Here is an 18,786-nt window from a genome sequence, read left to right as displayed (position 1 = left end):
ATGTAGGCTTCTTCCTTTGATGAAAGACGACTGGTTGATGGTGACCAAGTCCTTCATGCTCGGGCGCACTCTGGTGGCAAGAAGCTTCGCAAATATTTTGGCCATGCTGTGCGGCAAGCTAATAGGATGATAGTCTCCCACTCTATCTACATCCGGTTTCTTCGGCAGTAGCACAATCAGAGCACGGTTCAGCTTGGAGAAACCACGACCATCTCCCACATAAATCTTGAGCAAGACTGCCATAATGTCATGTTTGATGATTGGCCAGGCTTTTTGGTAGAAAGCACCAATGAATCCATCGGGTGCGGGGGCTCTGTCCGGGTGAAGCTCTTTGATGACTGCCCAAACCTCCTCTTCAGTAAAGATGGCCTCAAGACAAGATAGTTAAGGTCCAGAGTGAACTGCCTTGCATGCGCCGTGCCAATGATGTCCTCATAAGTTTCAGAAAAAACTTGCTCCATACGATCCGGATTCGTGATCACCTCGTCTCCATGCTTGATCAGCGGTATAAAGTTCTTCGCTCTCCTCCCATTAGCGAAGGCCTGGAAGAACTTGGTATTGGCATCCCCTTCTTTAAGCCATCTATATCTTGACCGCTGCCTGTCAATGGTTCGTTGCAAGGAGGCCAATCCGAGCAACGCTAGTTTAAGAGAGTTTCTGAGCCAGCGTTCGAGCTCCGTGAGCTGTCTTTGCTCCATGGCCTTGTCGAACCTGAAGACGATCCAATTAGCCACTGCCATTTGCAACTTGATGTTGCCAGTCTTGCACTGTCCCCAAGCTTGAAGGGCAACAGCGGTGTTACGCAACATCTCATTAAGCCTCTGGAAAGGGTTTGTATCCGTTCGTCACAAGTCCAAGCCTCCCGCGCGACCTCCTCGAAGCCTTCCAACTTAAGCCAAAACATCTCAAACCTGAATCTCTTCTTATGGTAGAAGGGGGCATTGGTAGTTAGATGAAGTGGTGCGTGATCAGAGATCCCAGTGGACAAGGCCTGCAAAAGGTTGTCCGTGTGATCCAGCTCCCAATCCACGGAGACCAACACACGATCAATCTTGGTAAGCGTGGACCTCTCCCTCTCATTGGACCACGTGAATCGCCGCCCATGCATGTATAGCTCCTTGAGCTCATGCTCGTCCACGAACCGTCTAAATTTGTTCATCATGCCTCTGTTGAGATTGTTGTTGCTTTTTTCCAAAGCTCTGAGGATCATGTTAAAGTCTCCTAAAATCATCCAAGCTCCCGGACAAGTTGCTCTTCTAGCCGACAAGTCCTCAAGAAACTTGGTTTTGAGCTCATCGCCTTGTGGTCCGTAGACCACCGAGATCCACCACGGTGCGCTTCCTTTAGGTTGCATCCAACCTGTCAGGAAGTTAGCATCGTTCTGCACCCCCACCACATCCACCATAGTGGAGTCCCAAGCCAGCAGGATACCCCCTCGAGTTTCCTCCGAAGGCACGTAAGCAAAACCGTCAAAGGACGGCCCTAGACATTGCATAATAGTGTACTTATCGATTACATCCAATTTCGTTTCTTGCAAGCAAACTAAGCTAATCTTGACAATGTCAATGTACTCCTTGACCGCCTTTCTCTTGGCCGGGTTGGTAAGGCCTCGAACCTTCCAACAAATGAGTGCGGGGCTTAAATCCATGACAAAGTAAGCCGCCCACTCCTACACTTCACGCGTGAAGCTTATATGGCCTCAACGCTTCTCGCCATGCTTGCCTCCATGTCATGCATCGGAACTGTCTTGCCGAACAAGGCCGCAATCACTCTCACGTGCTGCTCTCGAAGGGGGGAGTCGAATAAGTCCTTGAGCTCAAGGTGGGTAACTTACTGGAACAGGGCGCAGCCGTCTGTGACGCAACCTCGATGGCGCGGTCCAGCCATGGCCGCGGCGGCTGCAACTCCCACTCCCGCCTGCACGCCGACGTACCTATACTTACACGAACATGAGTCGCAGGTTGCAAGGAAGAGCAGGATTCTCACGTTCACTGAGTTATCGTGTACGGCGGGCGGCGATCAGGGTCCGTGGACTTGCAGCTGTTGCTGGTCTGCACCGTATAGTGACTGATTTTTTTACTGAATTTCCTGTGTCTTGTCCGAATGCAGGGGTTATCTGCTTGTGGGTACTTGAGGTGGAAAGATAGAGTGGAAGGGGAGATCAAGGATGGTGGTACACAAGCTTGCAGATGACAACTTGTAGTTGCGGAATTCATACATTGTTAAAGAGAAGAAAATCTGTAGGATGAAGCAAGACAAGAATGTCATTAGTAAAAAAGCAACAAGAGCAGAACAAAAGAAGGGAAAGAAGAGACATCATACTAGTGTCAGTTGTATGCTCTTGGGCAGTTCTGTATGCTATAGTGGCATTTCTCACTAGAGGCTTTGTGTGATCTTGTGATTGATCCACATATGGTAGAACCTGTACATCTGCTTGATGAATGTATCTTGCTTTGTGAACATGTCACGAATGGAATTAGTCTCTGATTATGAATGGAAAATGAAAATTTGCAGATATTTTCTGAATCCAGTATAACTTTTTGTTGCAAATTTTCCAGAACGCAAACTGGAATTTTGACAGAATGCAAACCGGAATTTTGTCGAAATGCATGGCCAGTTATAACCCAGCTAACTGATGTACAAAATAAACTGGAATTGTAGCAGATTCAGTAGTTTTAGTAACATTTTGTTTGCAGAATCAGTAAATTCAACGTGACCAAATGAGCAAATTGAGTAGATAGGTTCAGTATAATCCACATAAATGAGCAAATATCGAAACATGTAATAAGGTTCAGCAGCCAAATAGCAAAACGTGACAAGCCTACAAGGTTCAGTAGCCAAATAGCCAAACATGTAATAAGGTCATTACATCACTAGTTCATTCATGAAGTACTTGAGCACACAAATTTATTAACTAGTACAAAGGACCTATTCTTCAGGTTGAAATGTGGTGCATGTTGAGAAAGTGGTATTTCTTCAACACTGGCATTCAGGTCAGGGATGAATGCATTAGTTGTTTCTGTTGCAGCAGTGGCTCCATCAGGGCCAAATAGGTTGTATAGACCCTGTCCAGGAAAGGTGGCAGCTCCATTTCCTCCTCCTCTGCCCCTTGCACCTTCTCTTCCTCCTCTCCCCCTTGCACCCCTTCTTCCTCCTTCCCTTCCCCTTGCACCTCCTCCTCCACCTCCTCTGCCTGTTGCATTTGAATTTTGTTTCTGTCTCTTATTTCCTCTGCCAGCATTTGAACTTGTGCCTGTCTCATCTATTTGTTCTTCCGATGCTCTTCCTACTCCTCTTCCTCTTGCTGCACCTCTAACAGTGTTGGTTGCTGTTGTAGTTGTCCTTCTCTGAGGAATGGAGTCCCTGGCATCGACTACAAAGGTTGATTCTTCTGGCAATGGGCCAGGTGCAATGTAGCTGCTTACATATGCTCTCTCCTGTGTTAAACAACATTAGTAACTGATAATATACTCTTACAACATGTATTGTAAAAAATAAAGAGTAATAATACCTCATGACTCATATTGTACACCATGCTTCCTTTGCAATTGATTGGGTCCAACCTTGGGTTCACTCTATGCGGCATTATATCCTGCAATTTGCTTTATATTATAAAAAACAATTCCTTTGCAATTACAAACAAAGGAGAAATAGTACACTGAAGAACATGTATGATGCAAATTGAAACCTGTAGAATAGCTGGGTCTTCAAACTCCTCTTCCTCTAGTTCATTGGCTTGTTGTTGAGCTGCAACATGCGTGTCATGCCCTTTACTGTTATGATCTGCTTGCCCACACACAGAGCAATGCATTGTCACACCTTTTTTGTTTAGATACACAGTGCCATCTTTCTTCTTCTTCTCTTCTGGTGTTTTCTTCCTATTTTTTGGTGGCCTGCCCATAACCTTCTTGAACACTGGAGGGTGAACTATAATGCCATTCATATCCTCCCATTCAGAAATGTCTCTCATGGGCATGATGTTCCAACCATAAGCTTGTAGATATGTTTCTATGGTATAACACTTGTGGACAAGTTCTTCCGGATCAATCCTTTCAGCTCTACAACATGCAATGGTATGATTGCAGGGAATTCCACTTAATTGAAACCTATTACAACTGCAACACCTAGCTGGAATATCAACAATATAGGTCTTATTTCCAGATTGTACTGAAAACACCCCTAGACCAAAATGTGTTGGGTAGCAATTTCCAGAAAATTCTGCATTCTTCTCTATCTTCTTCCTGATCTTGGGACAAATTCTACCACTCCACTTCTCAACTGCCTCCCTTTGCTTGGTTTCATGTCTAACAGTAATCTTCCCCATTATGCAGTGCAACATAGATATGATAGCTAGTTCCCTAGCTTCAAGGGTGTAGCTGCAATTGACAACAATTTACAAAAGTTATGACATGACACCTACAGATAACTTATGAGATGAAACAAGAATGCACAAATGTTATGACAAAAATTTAACCTGTTGTACACTTCGGACATGTTGTTAAGAAGGATGTCACACTTAGGAAAATCACTAAAAAAAGCTTTAACCCACTGATTTGGGGTCTTGCCATCCAACCAGTCGTAAGCTTGCTGGCTATCAGCTCTTAGTTTCTCTCTGTTCTCATTCCACTTGTCTGAATTAGTAGATCTTGCTATAGCCCAGAGATGATTCTTCAGTGTTTCTCCTTTGAACAACTTCCCGTAGTTCTCATACAAGTGCCGAACACAAAATCTATGCTCTGAATCTGGAAAAACAATCTGAACAGCTTTGATCAGTCCCTTTTGCTTGTCACTCATGATAGTATATGGGGAAGTGTTGACTGTTGACAATATTCAGGTCATTCTTCAGTGTTGTCAGAAACCACTGCCATGAGAAGGTTGATTCCACCTCGACCATGCCCATGGCAATAGGGAAAATGCAGTCATTTGGGTCTATGCCCACTGCAGTGAGAAGTTGCCCTTTGTACCTGCTCTTTAAGTGGCACCCATCTACAAATATGATTGGTCTACACCCCTTTAGAAAACCTCTCTTGCAGGCACAAAAGAGCAATACATTGAAGACAAATGGTCCTTGGGATCCTCATCATCTTTCTCCTTGACCTCAGTTGTACATAGAATAAATCTACTACCTGGATTGGACCTTCTTAGCTCCTGGCCAAAATTCCACAACTTACTATACTGGGATACTTCATCTCCATGAATTATTTCAAGTGCAGCTTTCCTTGCCCTGCTTAGCTTCATTTTGTTTGGGAGCAATTTAAACTCTCTCTGGACTTTCCTACCAAATGTACCCAAATCCATTTTCTGATTATCCCTGAATTCTTCAATGAACTTCTCTGTCAGAAGTTTTACAGTAAGGCACTTTGAATCCCAGATCTTCTTACAGTTGTGTGTGCCATTGTATTGCCTAACTACTATGCTGCCAGTCCTATTGTCCTTTGATGCCTTCAAATGCCATGGACGACCATCACTACACTCTGCATTCAGCCTCTCCGACTCATTTCTAGTTTTGCAGATCTTAACCCTATGTCTAACACTGTATGCATCCAATGCCTTCCTTAGCTCTTTCATATCACCAAAAACCATGCCAACCTTGAATGTTGGATTTGCCATGTCAAGCTCTGGATTGAACGCACTGAATGTGTACCTTAGCTTGCTAAGCTCTTCAGCTGACAGATTTATGTCATCATCATCTAAAGCATCCTCTTCTTCAACATATCCTTCATTTTCATTGTGATCACCCACTGTTTTGTCCACATTTTCCAAGAAAAGGTCATCATCACCATCTTCCACATCATAATCACTTCCATAAAACTCTGGATCTGTCTCATCGTCTTCATTTGTTTGCTCTGCCTCCCCTCTTTCCTCATCCTCCTCTTCTTCATGTTGTTCCAACTTCTCCTTGCCAGATGACTGCCATCTTGATGTTCCTTCTCCAGATCTTGCAGAACTAGACATTTTCCTTGGGCTTAACACCCTAGGAAGCTCAGGGCAACCATTAACTATGTGATCACCCCACATACTCTTCAGACGAATTTTTTCATCGACCATTAAGCACAGTGTTTTGGTTTCCTTGCTAGCATTGACCATAGCAGCACAAACTTCTGGAGTGTTTACTTGTACTAGCCCATCAACAATATCTTTGCCAGGGAAGCACCAGTACACTGAGAGTGCAGGGTCTTCCACATTATATCCTAAGTAGTTCAGGCAGTAACCTATCTTCGCAAGCGACCATGAGTCACTCTGACAGAAGTCAAAAATATCATGGGTACTGCCAATATAAGACCTGTTCACCCCATCTCCACAAAATAACCCATTGTGCTCAAAGTCCACAGAGAATAGCTCAGTGTTTTCCCCTGAAGTAACTGCAGAATATACAAAACAAAAGGTCTCAGACAGATTTGATGAACATAACTTAAGATAAATAAATACACACTTCAGTCAAGTTCAGTAAATGTATAGACAGACAGTGGACAAAGTTCAGTGTTCAGAAAATCAAAGTTCAGACCATTAACACTGCTGTTGCATACAAACATACATTTAGACCATTAACAGTGCTGCTGCATACATACATACAGTGGACAAAGTTCAGTGTTCAGAAAATCAAAGTTCAGTACATTCAGACATTTTCAGGTTTCAGACAAATTCAGTACAATCCAGTTTCAGTGACAAAAAATTCAGAAAAATAAGCACCTAGTTCTGTCAAATTCAGCACAACGTATACACAGATACGGCACAAAGTTCAGCGTTCCTCAACTCAAATTTCAGTCCTGTACATTTCTGGGCTGTATAGGATGCCATTTTGAACAAAGAAAACAGAGTGCTTTCATACATGCATATGCACACAACTACATCAGACTTCTCATATAAATTCAGGCGTTTTAGTCTTTAGTAGATAATGCATCATAAAAATTCTTATTGTGATTCTTTAAATACTGCTGAACCCCTACCTTGTAACCTGTACGATCAGATATAAAAATCAATAAAGTACGTGATTAGTCTTGCGTACGTGAGCTTCTCAAGTCTTCGTACGCGGCTGCCCCGGCGACTTGATCGCTAGCTTAAAGCTAACTAGCTAGCGTCGTTGCTCCGGGATCGATCCAGTCAAATTGGTCTAGCTTCTTACGTTCACGTATTGAGGGACAGAACTCGTCGGCTGATCACGACTAGTCGAGGCTTTGCCAACACTCTCGTTTATGCATTATGCATCAGAAAATTTCCCCTTAATCTCAACCACACCAACCGACCCTCTCAATACCGCTTGGGCATAGGAATTCCAACGTCAAACCTAAAAATCCTAGGAACCCAAGCCCCAATCCTCTAAAACGTAACAAAAAATCTTCGATCATAGCCAAACTGAAAACCTAGCAAAGAAGGGGAAAAGAAAAGCGGCGGCGAGGTGATGGATGGATTCGAGACATACCGTACGCCGGCGGGAACTCCGACACGGCCCGTATGACCGGCCACATGCTGCCTCGCTCGCCGCCAACGAGTCCAAACCAGCGCCGCGTCGATCGCCTCCGAGAGTTCGACGTGGGAGAAGAAAAAGGCAGGGTTTTGGGGTGGCTTTGGTAGGTCGTTTTACGAATCTGTCATAATATGGGGTTGGTCTTGCAAAATTTACATCGTCACGCTCAACCTAGGACGTCCTCTGGTAATATTACGCATTGTAGGGGGTTTACTGCACAAATGTGCACGCGGGCGTGTGGGCAGGGCGGACGTGGCACGCCACGTGGCTCGTGCGGATCACATTTGTAGTCATTTGTTACAACAAACGAGTTATTGTATGACTTTTCTGGAGTTTTCAAGATTGTGTATGAATCTGTTAAATTGGTGCAAGTTGTTGTATCGCGGGCGTAATTAACTCTATTCATTTTCTAAAATAAAAAAAATCGAGAAGCCTATTATTAATAGGAATTAATGGTCAGGATACTCAGTGCATAATATTACGGAATATATTGAGAGACTCACATAAGAAAACTTGCACGAAATAAATAATGGGTGTGCCTATCAAGGCAACAGAAATACTATTCTTTTCCTTGTTCAACATTCAAACAAAAGAATAAAAGAAGCATAGTAATGGACACCCTATGAGATCATCTCCAAACGTGGAGGCACTCACCCTTGGTACCGACCTTTGTAGCGGCTATGCTTATATCCAAAGCACACTGAGCTAAAATAGGAGGGGAAGGCATGAGAAAATGTAAGCACATCTGCACAACAAAAGGAAACAATATGTCAGGAACATACACACAGATAGATGGTATGCAGAAGAACAACCAAAAAACCTGAAGGGCTGCGACATATTGTGTGTAAGGCAGAAGAACAACTGAAAATCCTGATGGCATGGTATAAAAACATGATGAAACAAAACTCAATTTGGTAAACCAATATGTTTTTAAGAAAAACAACCTGTAAAGCAACTCACACCCATATCAATGTCAAACAGATAGCAACACCGTTTCTTAAAAGTCTATGGTACTATTCGTATTTACAATATATATGCTCAGATATATAGTAACAAAACTGAATAATTTAAGTACTTGGACAGAGACAGGTTGGAGCAGAGTGTCATCGACGGTGAAGTGAGAAGCTGCAGCAGAGGGCTTCATAGCGAGGCAACAGACTCAAGCAGAACAGGGAAGCGAACATGCATCTACACAATAAAATTTTAAGCATGGATCTGCAACTAAAGATTGCCCAGATGGAAGAACGATAATTTGGGCAAATGATTGAGCTACACATGAGACTAAGATGATCTAACGAGTGTAAATAAAAAATTCTTGCATGAACAAAATTGTACATATAGACAGTCCAGCTTCCACACATGAACAAAAATCTACAGATAGACACAGCCCAGCATGAGCAAAAATCTACAGAGACAAGCATGAGCAAAAATCTACAGAGACAAGCATGAGCAAAAATCTACAGAGACAAACGATAGCAAAATCAGATCAATTCTTTCATGTGACCATCCATCCAACCTGAAATCCACAACAATATGTGGTTGTACACCTGGAATTTGATATGTGTTTCCGCTGGAGCAATTCCTACAAAATTAAAGAACACCACACCAAAACAAATGTAAATTCAGATCTGCCTCTCCTTGAACACCAAACCAAAGCACCAGGGTTTGCTGTTCCACTCCCAAACACCCAAATCCAGAGAGAGATGGACCTGCAGGTCAAGCAGAGGCATGGATGATAGGCACGCTGCCGGGTGGTGAGGCCGCTCATGGGACCATAGTAGAGGTGAATGGTTTTATACATTTTGAGTATCACCCAAATGTTTCTGGTTGGGATTGACGTTGTACACGAAGATGCAAGCAAGCTGTATAGCAAAGATAAAAATATGAAGAGACTGCATGTTGACCTACTCATGATGTAAGATTTACTCCCCCAGTGTCAAAAAACGTCTTATATTATGGAAAGGAGGGAGTACGTTTCAACCATTGCTATGGCAACACAGCACATCAACACCTGAGCAACACAACAAATACTGCAGACCAGCTACAACACAGGTACAATTTAATAAAGAAACATAGTGCTTAGAAATGTTGATTTGAATTTTGAACCTTGTCAGCAAGTGGTCCAGATATGATGAACCAATTACACAACCAATGCCCATCTTTATTGCTAAGAACACACCCAACTATTTTTAGAGAACGACATGCAATGCTAGAATGGTTATTTACCACCTTCTGTGACTACAGTAAACTTCAAGCACTTTGGACATCTATAAGGTTCATCATCATATCGAATTCAGGGCATTTCACCATTCTTCAATACCAAGTATCCATCTTCATTTGATATGCAGAACTCAGTCACAGCCTGATGGCTGAATTCAGGGCATTTCACCATTCTTTAATACCAAGTGTCCATCTTCATTTGAGATGCAGATCTCAGACACGGCCTGATGGTACTCTTTCTCACTAATTTTTCTCTTTAAGATACTCAGAGCACAATCAAGGATTTCCTGCTTCTTTAATGTTCCATTGGGAACTCTATCACGGAAGAGCTTAATGAGACAATTTCGCACACTAGCCTTCTCCTCGGACTTTTGAACATATAAATCATGGACAGGAACAGCAACAAGACGTATTGAAGCATCAAGCTCTTTACGAGAAAGTGAAACACAAGTTTGTGCAGCATTTGACAGAGCTTGGAATCTTGCTCCATCTTTCCTATCAGAGGCATATTTTACTGCCAAGTGCCTCAAGTCTCTAACAACTGCCGGAAAGCTGCGAACTTTATTGGCAGTGAAGACACTATCCAAGACAGAGCGCACATGGTTTTCACTTCCTTGAACGAGGACATCCTTGGTCTTACCCATTACTGGATCAGGCCCTTTCACAGGAATGTTAGATTTGGTTGAGTTCTTGGTTTTCCTTTGTTCAGTAGCGCTGCATTTCTCTAGGGGGTCAGGCATGGTTGCAGCACGGACCGACCAAGCATTTTCTTGCTCCTTGACTATATGGGAATAATGTTTTATGAAGGATGAATCTGCTGCTACTATAAACTTGTAGTCTTGAAGCTTCTCCCTTCTTTTACCCAGCGGATTCAATATCATGTTCCTTGTTCGCTCATCTCTGATCAGTCTCTCCACATACTTCACAGGTATGGATTCCATTTTTGTAAACTCAAGCATAATTTGATCCCTTTTGGAAGCGAGTCCATCATCATACAACAAAGAACTTCTGCAGACCCATAAACCACGCACCAAATCAGCATACCCTGGAAGAGTTTCCAGAAGGTCTTCCTCCGAACAGTCTGGAGCAAGATGCATTAGAGCAACAAATCGAGTCACTTGTGACACCTCAGTAAACCATTTCTTCAGGCGCTCTTCCAGTGGCAGTGAAAGCATCTCCCGGATCACCTGGCTTCTGTTAATATTCTTGCTGCCTGTCGGCCCTCCAGGACACAATGACAATGCGTAATCCTGTGTGCTCATTGTGAAATCTATAGGCCTGCCTTCGCTCGCTACCATCTCAGCATAGTACTTGCTTGCAACATCACTCCCAGCTGGTTCGTAAGTGAGAGAAATCCATGGCTCAGGTTCTTTAGGCAAGTCCTTGGAACCATCTGAGCGCTCATTTCCCTTAGCTGGTGGAACAGCCTGGCCACCAGCACGACCACCATTTGTTTCCACCTGTTGCAAAGGCTGCCTAGTACGCGAAGCACCAGAAATCAGATGCGGCATTGACGGCCGTAGCTGCATCACCGCATCAAGATGATTCAGATGAACCATGTTGCCTCGGAGAACCCCAACGGCATAGTCAGACACATCGGCCGCCTCCGATGATGACAGCGTCTGCGTCGTCAGCCTCAGAGACCCAGAAACCTCCGGGTCGTAATTGTCGCTCTGCGTATCGACCTCCAAGTCCACCTCAACCTTTGAGCTCCCTGGCTTCACGCGCACCTCCTTGCACACCTCACCGAGCTCGTACGGACGCCAGCATGGCCTCAGCGGATACTGCATGATGTACAGCTTGCTGTCCTTGTCGAAGGGCTTGGGCGTGAAGTAGACGTCGATCTCCCGCACCACAAAGTCCTCGTCCTCGACATCCATGTCATCCGCGCCCTCGCCGGCGCCCACCCTGTCCGTGTCGGTCTCCATCGCATCCACGCCGCCCTCCGGCAGCGTGGCCGCCGCCGCCACAGCGTGGGGGTCACCCTCCTCCGGTTTTGGCTCCGGCTCTGGTTTGTCCTTGGGCTTGGGCGCCGGCTTGGCCTTCGGCTTCGGCTTCGGCTTGGGCTTGGGCTTGCCCTTGACGTTGGGTTGGAAGCGGACGGAGGGGGCGGCGGCGGCGGCGGAAGAGGCCGGGGCGTCGAGGGAGGCGAGGTCGGCCATGTCGATGTCGCCGTCGGTCGCCATGGCCCGCCGCTGGCGGCGAGCTGCTAGGGTTCCGCCGCCGAGGGGATTTGGGTTTTCTGTTTCTCAGGAAAGAGGTGTGCGGCAACTCGGGGCAGACGAGCGACAGACGCTGCTTATTATCCCGTGCGTTGCTTTGGGCTTGGGCCTGCGGATGCAGAAATGGCAGGCCTGTATGACAACGCTAAACAACTCCCTTTTTTTTGCGGGGAACCTTTGCGAGGTTGCCTCAAAAAAAGAAAAAGAAAAACACACAATTTGGGCTGGTGTACTGCTGCATCCAGCCAACCACGCGGCTCTTTGGTTTGGTCACGTAGCACGAACGTGAACGTCCATCGATCTTGACCACATGCTTTCATTCATGGGTATTATATAATCAGACGATCGTTGCAAGACCGCGCTGAAAATTCAAGCAGACGGGGACAATAGTACAGCTCTCAAGCTTTCTTCGAGCCATCTTCAGGGGTTTCAAGCTTTCTTCTCAAGCACAGGGGTTCAAGTTCCTACTTCTACATCGGCACATATAATACTACTATACAAACATTACAACGACAGGTGATTACCGAAAGTCCATCTCTACGTACATTCAATCATTCAATCATAGCCGGACGAGACTCAAGGATGCAAATCTACTCAAGGGGGTCTCTCCTCCCCCATGCAGCTACAATTCCGCATATCCCGCCCGCGACCCGACACCGCCGCGCATGAAATTCTGAACACATCTAGTCAGATGTCTTATCTTACAATGTAACCCCATTAAACCACAGCATGGAAGCTTAGCCCAAGGGTGCCAGCCAGTCATTTCCTTCTTGTGCTGATCAGGGGATAGCCCGACGCCCTAATCCGGGCATGCTGCCCCTCTAACCTCGCTTGCAGTAGCTTCGCCTTGAGCGTATTGTCTTTTGACCCGAGAGACCGCGCCGGCGAGGCCTCGGAGATTTCATGGTCCAACGACGACCGATGATGATTCTTCAGCTGCCGCGATGGACTGCGCAGGTTGTGCGGATCGCCTGTGGTAGCACATTCAGATATCTGGTAGTCTAACGACGCACGTTGATTCTTCAGCTGCCAGGATGGGCTGCGCAGACCGCGTACATCACCTGCAGTAGCACATTCAGATATTTGGTAGTCCAACGACGCGCGTTGATGATTCTTCAGCTGCCGGGCTGGACTGTGCAGATTGTGCAGTAGATCGCTTGAAGCAGCACATTCACGAAACTGATACGTCCGGGGATGATGATCGTGCGGTTTTCGCTCTAGAAATGCATGCTGAGGAGCCTCTGATTTGATCTTCAGCAAGTCATCGTGCAACCGTCGAGAGACTTGGGTCATGACTGTTTCATTCTGCTCATCTATAGGATCGATCTTGTCACAGTTGCGAGAGCTGATTTCTGGTGTCGAAGTATGCAGCTGTGCTTTGCTGCTGCTTGGCTTCACCTTGCCTTTTTCTGAACGAGGCCTTGCGGTTGAGATCCTTGAGCCCTCAACAGACACACCATCGGAAAACTCCAGTCTTCTCATTGGTGAATACATGCAGTCCGCGACTGTTCGTCGAGTTCCTGCAAGGTCATGAGTCTGCACAGCATCTCCATGCATGTTCAACTCAAAGCAATGCAAGTCGCTAGCAACAGAATTTTCATCGTCTTCAGCTAACCGAGGAGCACTAGTGGCTCCATTTAAGTGCAGAGATTCAAGGGACTGTCGACACAAGCTTGCGTCTCCCTTTTCGTTACCAGTATGTTTGTTAGCACCATAGAAGTTGCTTGATCTTCTACCATGAAGGAAACTCCGTATTTCACCGCTCAACCTCTCCGTTATTGAGGTTTTCCCTTCTGAATCTCCCCTGGCATCAGCATTTTGCATCTGTATTCGCTCGTCGAGCCATGCTTCTGAAATATGGACCACCAGCTTATCAGTCTTGTGTTCATACTCCTTTACATGCCTTTGCTTCAACACCCTCACTTCCTCTTCGTAGTTTCTGATTCCTAACGCAAACTCGTCGCAAAGATCTTCCAACAGGCGAGTTGCTTTCTGCTCTTTCTCCAGGTCTTTTACAGCCTTGAGAAATGCCGGTTTCATTGCAGACAACTCTTTCCCTAGCTTCCTGTGGAGATTCTCAGAATGTTTCCTCAGATGTCTCTCAGCTTCAAGCTCCTCTTGCAGCGAACAAAGGGTTGCTCTAAGCTTCTCTTGTTCCTTGTTTTTCCGAGCCATTTTGTCTTCACTGACTTGCCTGGCCAGAGACTCGATTTCATAGTGATATCGCTGCCTCTCTTGCGTAAGCTCTTGAACACGTGCCTGTGTATTCTGCAACTCTGATTTCAACCCCTTAACTGCTGACACGTCAACCGCATGCTGCTCTTCCAAGCTCCAAATACGATTCAGAACTTTCAATAGCTCTGTTGATGTTTTAAGATTGCAACCTGCATCCCTGTATCTATCCCTGAAATTCAATGACCGAGTAGGACTGACGAGGTTTATGGTAGCAGCCTGTTTAATGAATGGACAGACAAATACAATTGTGAAAAACATGTTTCTTTCAATGTTTATAGCTGCAAAATACTAAAACCAATAACATAACATGGCCTCATTGGCGACAGAGAAAAACAAGCATATGATTATAAATAGATTCCTAAAAAATGGCACTACCAGTAGCATGCATGATCACAGAGAAAAGGCTGATGCAGACTACAGAAATAATATTGGCATTCCAGTCTTGAGATAATAACGCATAATAAGCAACAAACATAACAGTATGTACAGATTCAAATGCTAAATTTGATTCCATAATGATACAAAAACTAAAACACCAAAATTACCAAGAGATGAGTAAAGGGAGGGAAAGTGTGTGCATACCCCAATTGAGCTAGTGTAGCTTGCAGGAGAAAGAGACTGCCTTGAATGGCATCGATCTTCATGTAACTTTTCATGTTCCATCAATGGTGCTGAAAGATCCCTACCACAGCCACCTGAAATATGTGGCTGAAATGCGACAGAAAAAGTAAGTTATGGAATTCAGAACCCGTGGCTTTGTAAAATAACAAAGCACTAAGCTGTGAAGCTTACAGCAGAAAACATGACTCTTCATTGGAATTACATTAAGAGAGTTCAAAATGCATGGCTTTTCGAACAAAAGAAGAACTTAAGCTTTGGCACCTCCAAGATAAAGCATTGTTCCCTTCAACTAAAACAAGTTCAGGAGGCATCATTCAAAAATTGGCATCATATCAATGCTAGCAAAAAAATCTCTTCAGAAACTTATGTACTTAAAATCGTAAGATCCTATTTATTGAGCATGTACATCACTATAAGAAAAACAGAACATGATGCTACAATACTGCATTGCACCAAACAGTTATACATCTAATATGATCTGTAAGTACAAGACAAACTGAAATCCTTTTGTGTGGCATGTGTGATGGCAATACAGCATTTGCTCAGCTTGGACTTCGAGAGAAAGATGGTGCAGAACGCAAGCTTTTTAGACAGTAGAAGTCTTGGACTGCAAGCTCGTTACCCTTTCATTCTGTGCTTGTTTTCGACACATAGTTATGCTACCCATCTATTATTGTGACACATTTCTCCATATATACCTTGTAATACTTTGGCTTATCTAACAGAAGCTGGGTGTTTTCCCTTCTGTCAGGGAAAGAAAATTTATAAGAGCATGAAATACAGGTTCATTTTCGTATATGTTTTGGGATCATTGCATAGTGAGGAACATTAAGGTTACAATTAAAAGATGAAAGCATATTCTTCAAGCTCAGAAGTAAACCAAAATTGCCAACATTTTATGGCAAAGATCCCAAACGACACAAAGATATTTTTACACCTTTAGAATTGGGATTTTGCTGGGAGAACATCAAGAAAGAGAATCACAATCATCACAGTTATCAGCCATGCAAGAAATCAAATGCCAGGTCGAAAAGCTCATCTCAAAGAACTAATAAATAGGACTGCAGACTGCTAGAATATTTGCCTGCCCATGATTTGTGAATGGTCGCCTGGAGGTTTTTCCTTTGAACATTCTATGTCTTTTCCTTAGCTTTTGCTTGACCTTACAATAATCAACCGATCATACTCTCAAAACCAAACAAAGAACTTTGGTGATCCTAAAGAAAAATTTCCTAATAAAAAAACCTCTACATGAGGTGCGGTTTCAGTACCTTTGAATCGAAAGGATTTAGACTTAGTGGAACTAAAACCGAGTACATGAGGTGCTGTTTCAATACTACTAGGCACAAGGAGGAGGAGAAGGTTAGTCTTGATGGGCAGGTGGTGCCTCAGAGGACACCTTTCGATATTTGGGGTCAATGCTACAAAGGGATGGGGATATCGATGAAGATGTGAACCATCGAATCAAAGCCGGATGGATGAAGTGGCACCAAGCTTCTGGCATTCTCTGTGACAAGAGAGTGCCACAAAAGCTAAAAGGCAAGTTCTATAGGACGACGGTTCGACCCGCAATGTTGTATGGCGCTGAGTGTTGGCCGACTAAAAGGCGACATGTTCAACAGTTAGGTGTGACGGAGATGCGCATGTTGAGATGGATGTGTGGCCACACAAGGAAGGACCGAGTCCAGAATGATGATATACGAGACAGAGTTGGGGTAGCACTGATTGAAGAGAAGCTTGTCCAACATCGTCTGAGATGGTTTCGGCATATTCAGCGTAGGCCTCCAGAAGCGCCAGTGCATAGCGGACGGCTGAAGTGTGCTGATAATGTCAAGAGAGGTCGGGGTAGACCGAACTTGACATGACAGGTGTTAATAAAAGAGAGATCTGAAGGACTGGAGTATCACCAGAGAACTAGTCATGGACAGGGGTGCGTGGAAGCTTGCTATTCATGTGCCAAAACCATGAGTTGGTCCTCTAGCCTACCCCAACTTGTTTGGGACTGAAGGCTTTGTTGTTGTGAAAACCTCTACCATATACGGTTGATAACTTGTTTGAGTGACAGTGCAGTTAAAACTAATACTGTTACTACTAGTATTTAGTTGCAGGTTCTATGTGTAAAGCGTACTCCAAATTCCCCTAGAAGAAGGGTAGTCCAAATTCCATTCTGTTGCAGCAACTGCTCAGTGGTAAATTTCAGGACATTCTACCACTAAGCAGCCAATGCACAAAGGCCAGGGGACCACATTAATACTAAACATGCCCGATTCATGTGCCAAAAATATGTACGAGCTCGCCCTCAATTGAAAGGAAGGTACAAGTATATACTGTGACAGCAGTGGATTTCGGATTTATTGCACATTACTTCTTGTCTTCCTGACATTTTGACAGTCCAACACCACAAAAGTGGAGAACAAAATAATAGAAATCTCGGAGCGAGGCTAAGGCTAATCGAATCGAACAACGCGGCGTGCTTGGTACTGCATTTTAGGACCTGATCTCTGCCTCGAAAATAGTCGAGGAAGGGGCACATTGCGGCTAGGATTTTTCTAGTAGCGCCGAAATGGCTAAATCTCAAGAAGCAGCAGCCTATGATACGTATGTTGCTGTGGCAGAAAAGTTAATCTATCCGCCGCACTGGCATGTGCATTGAGGAACAAATTCTAACATATTGATCCACTGAAAATTCGGTGACAATGACATGATGCCAATGTAGAGTATGTATATGGAGTTGTTGTGGCAGAATAGCAGGAAAAGACGGCAAGTGAAAATAGCAGACCGCAACTGACTAGCGACGTCACCGACGTTGACCAGGAAAAGCAGAGAGGCGGGGCGGTAGTAGAGCTCTCACCCGATCCACGTCGTCGTCGTCGTCGCCGTCGCGGCGGGGGGAGGCGGCGGGCCCCCTCCGCGCGCGCCTGCGGATCCGGCGGCCGGCGCCCGCTGCCCTGACGACGTCCTGGATCTCCCATAGGGTGGCGCCCAGCTGCCGCGCGGACGCCCCCGACGAGCTCCTCCTCCCCGCCGCGTCCGCCGGCGGCTCCTCCGGCCGCGGCGGCGACGCCTCGAGCTTCCAGGACGGCGAGGGCGTGGCGCGGCCCGCCCTCCGTCTCGCCCGCGCCGCCGCCAGCTCCCGCCGCAGCGGCGCCGGGGCGGTGGATGCGGCTGAGTCCTGCGGCTCCCGCGGCCGATTCGCGGTCCCGTGGCCCGGCTGCTCTCCGCCGACGCCGCATTTCTGCAGCAGCGATGCCGGTGGCTCTACCTCCATGGCTGCTCTTGCTTGCCTATCTTGGCGCGAGGTGTGCCCCGGCCCCTTCCCCTCCCCTGCCTGCTTTTTCTTTTTCTTGCTCTTCCTTGGACTCTCTGACTAGGGAGCTGCCATCGTGCCCTGCGTCCTCAGCTTCCCTTCCTTGTGCTGTCTCCCTGTGTACAGTGCTTGCGGCAGTAGGATCCCAGGAGTAGTAGGGCGGGAGGCATGGAGTATTTTTCTTTTTTACTGCCGCGGTGTGAAGGGAAAAGTGGTGGCCTGCTCTGGAGAACGGCGGTTGTCAGAGGCGAGGAAATTTTTACTTGCGGCGCATTGATTGATGATTGATCACTCACTCACTACACCGCATGTGGCGCTAGCGCTGCACGTACGTAGCCTCCGCCTTCCCCACCACCCCGACGCCTCTCTCGCCACCCAACTCACCGGCCCGACTGGACTGCTCGCCGACGGCCGACCCTGGCTGGCTAGCTAGCCTTGTATTCCTTGGGTTGTGGTACAGCTCGGCGTGCACGTACGAAACGTCTGGTCGATCGGTCTATTCGACCGACGGCACGGGCGTGAGGTGAAGGACTAGAGAGAGCAGGCGGCGGGCATGCTGCTGCTGCTGCTGCGCCGGTCGACGCGACCCGTCGCTTCATCTCTCTTTCTGAGACGTGACGAAATCTGCCCGTTCCAGTTCCAGGACGATACATCATGACCCTACCACAGTAGAGCAAACCAAGAAACATCGCCCTACGCTAGGCCGCACCGCTGCT

At 45.9% G+C, this 18,786-nt stretch overlaps 3 protein-coding genes across 6 annotated transcripts; all 3 read right to left on the bottom strand.

Moving 5' to 3' along the window:
* Positions 1 to 2,738: 2,738 nt before the first annotated feature.
* Positions 2,739 to 9,298, bottom strand: LOC109735340 (uncharacterized). 3 transcript variants are annotated; one of them, XR_006665949.1, is made up of 6 exons: positions 8,982 to 9,298; positions 8,120 to 8,210; positions 4,475 to 6,362; positions 3,689 to 4,376; positions 3,512 to 3,592; positions 2,739 to 3,437 (listed from the first exon to the last, which is right to left on the bottom strand). XR_006665949.1 is itself a non-coding variant. In XM_045230607.1 (6 exons), the coding sequence occupies exons 3-6, from the start codon at positions 4,792 to 4,794 to the stop codon at positions 2,883 to 2,885; spliced, it is 1,644 nt and encodes a 547-aa protein (XP_045086542.1). In that variant the 5' UTR covers positions 4,795 to 5,425; positions 5,463 to 6,362; positions 8,120 to 9,298; the 3' UTR covers positions 2,739 to 2,882. The 3 variants fall into 3 exon arrangements, 2 of the variants coding, with proteins under 2 accessions (XP_045086542.1, XP_073360240.1); XM_045230607.1 differs by having other exon boundaries at positions 4,475 to 5,425; positions 5,463 to 6,362; positions 8,120 to 9,298; XM_073504139.1 differs by having other exon boundaries at positions 8,120 to 9,298.
* Positions 9,299 to 9,523: 225 nt separating this feature from the next.
* LOC109735339 (uncharacterized) lies at positions 9,524 to 11,971 on the bottom strand. The gene has a single exon (XM_020294550.3). It carries the CDS (start codon positions 11,869 to 11,871, stop codon positions 9,841 to 9,843), a length of 2,031 nt encoding a protein of 676 aa, XP_020150139.1. The 5' UTR covers positions 11,872 to 11,971; the 3' UTR covers positions 9,524 to 9,840.
* A 355-nt stretch (positions 11,972 to 12,326) lies between these two features.
* Positions 12,327 to 18,419, bottom strand: LOC109735338 (uncharacterized protein At5g41620). Of its 2 annotated transcripts, none has more exons than XM_020294548.4 (3): positions 17,615 to 18,419; positions 14,725 to 14,850; positions 12,327 to 14,358 (listed from the first exon to the last, which is right to left on the bottom strand). In XM_020294548.4, exons 1-3 carry the CDS (start codon positions 18,029 to 18,031, stop codon positions 12,667 to 12,669), a joined length of 2,235 nt encoding a protein of 744 aa, XP_020150137.1. In that variant the 5' UTR covers positions 18,032 to 18,419; the 3' UTR covers positions 12,327 to 12,666. The 2 variants fall into 2 exon arrangements, with proteins under 2 accessions (XP_020150137.1, XP_020150138.1); XM_020294549.4 differs by lacking the exon at positions 17,615 to 18,419 and adding an exon at positions 14,935 to 17,574.
* Between the last annotated feature and the right edge of the window lie 367 nt (positions 18,420 to 18,786).

The sequence above is a fragment of the Aegilops tauschii genome, chromosome 7 (assembly GCF_002575655.3).
Source record: "Aegilops tauschii subsp. strangulata cultivar AL8/78 chromosome 7, Aet v6.0, whole genome shotgun sequence".
In the NCBI taxonomy this organism is placed as follows: domain Eukaryota; kingdom Viridiplantae; phylum Streptophyta; class Magnoliopsida; order Poales; family Poaceae; genus Aegilops; species Aegilops tauschii.
This window is presented reverse-complemented; position numbering and strand designations above follow the sequence as displayed.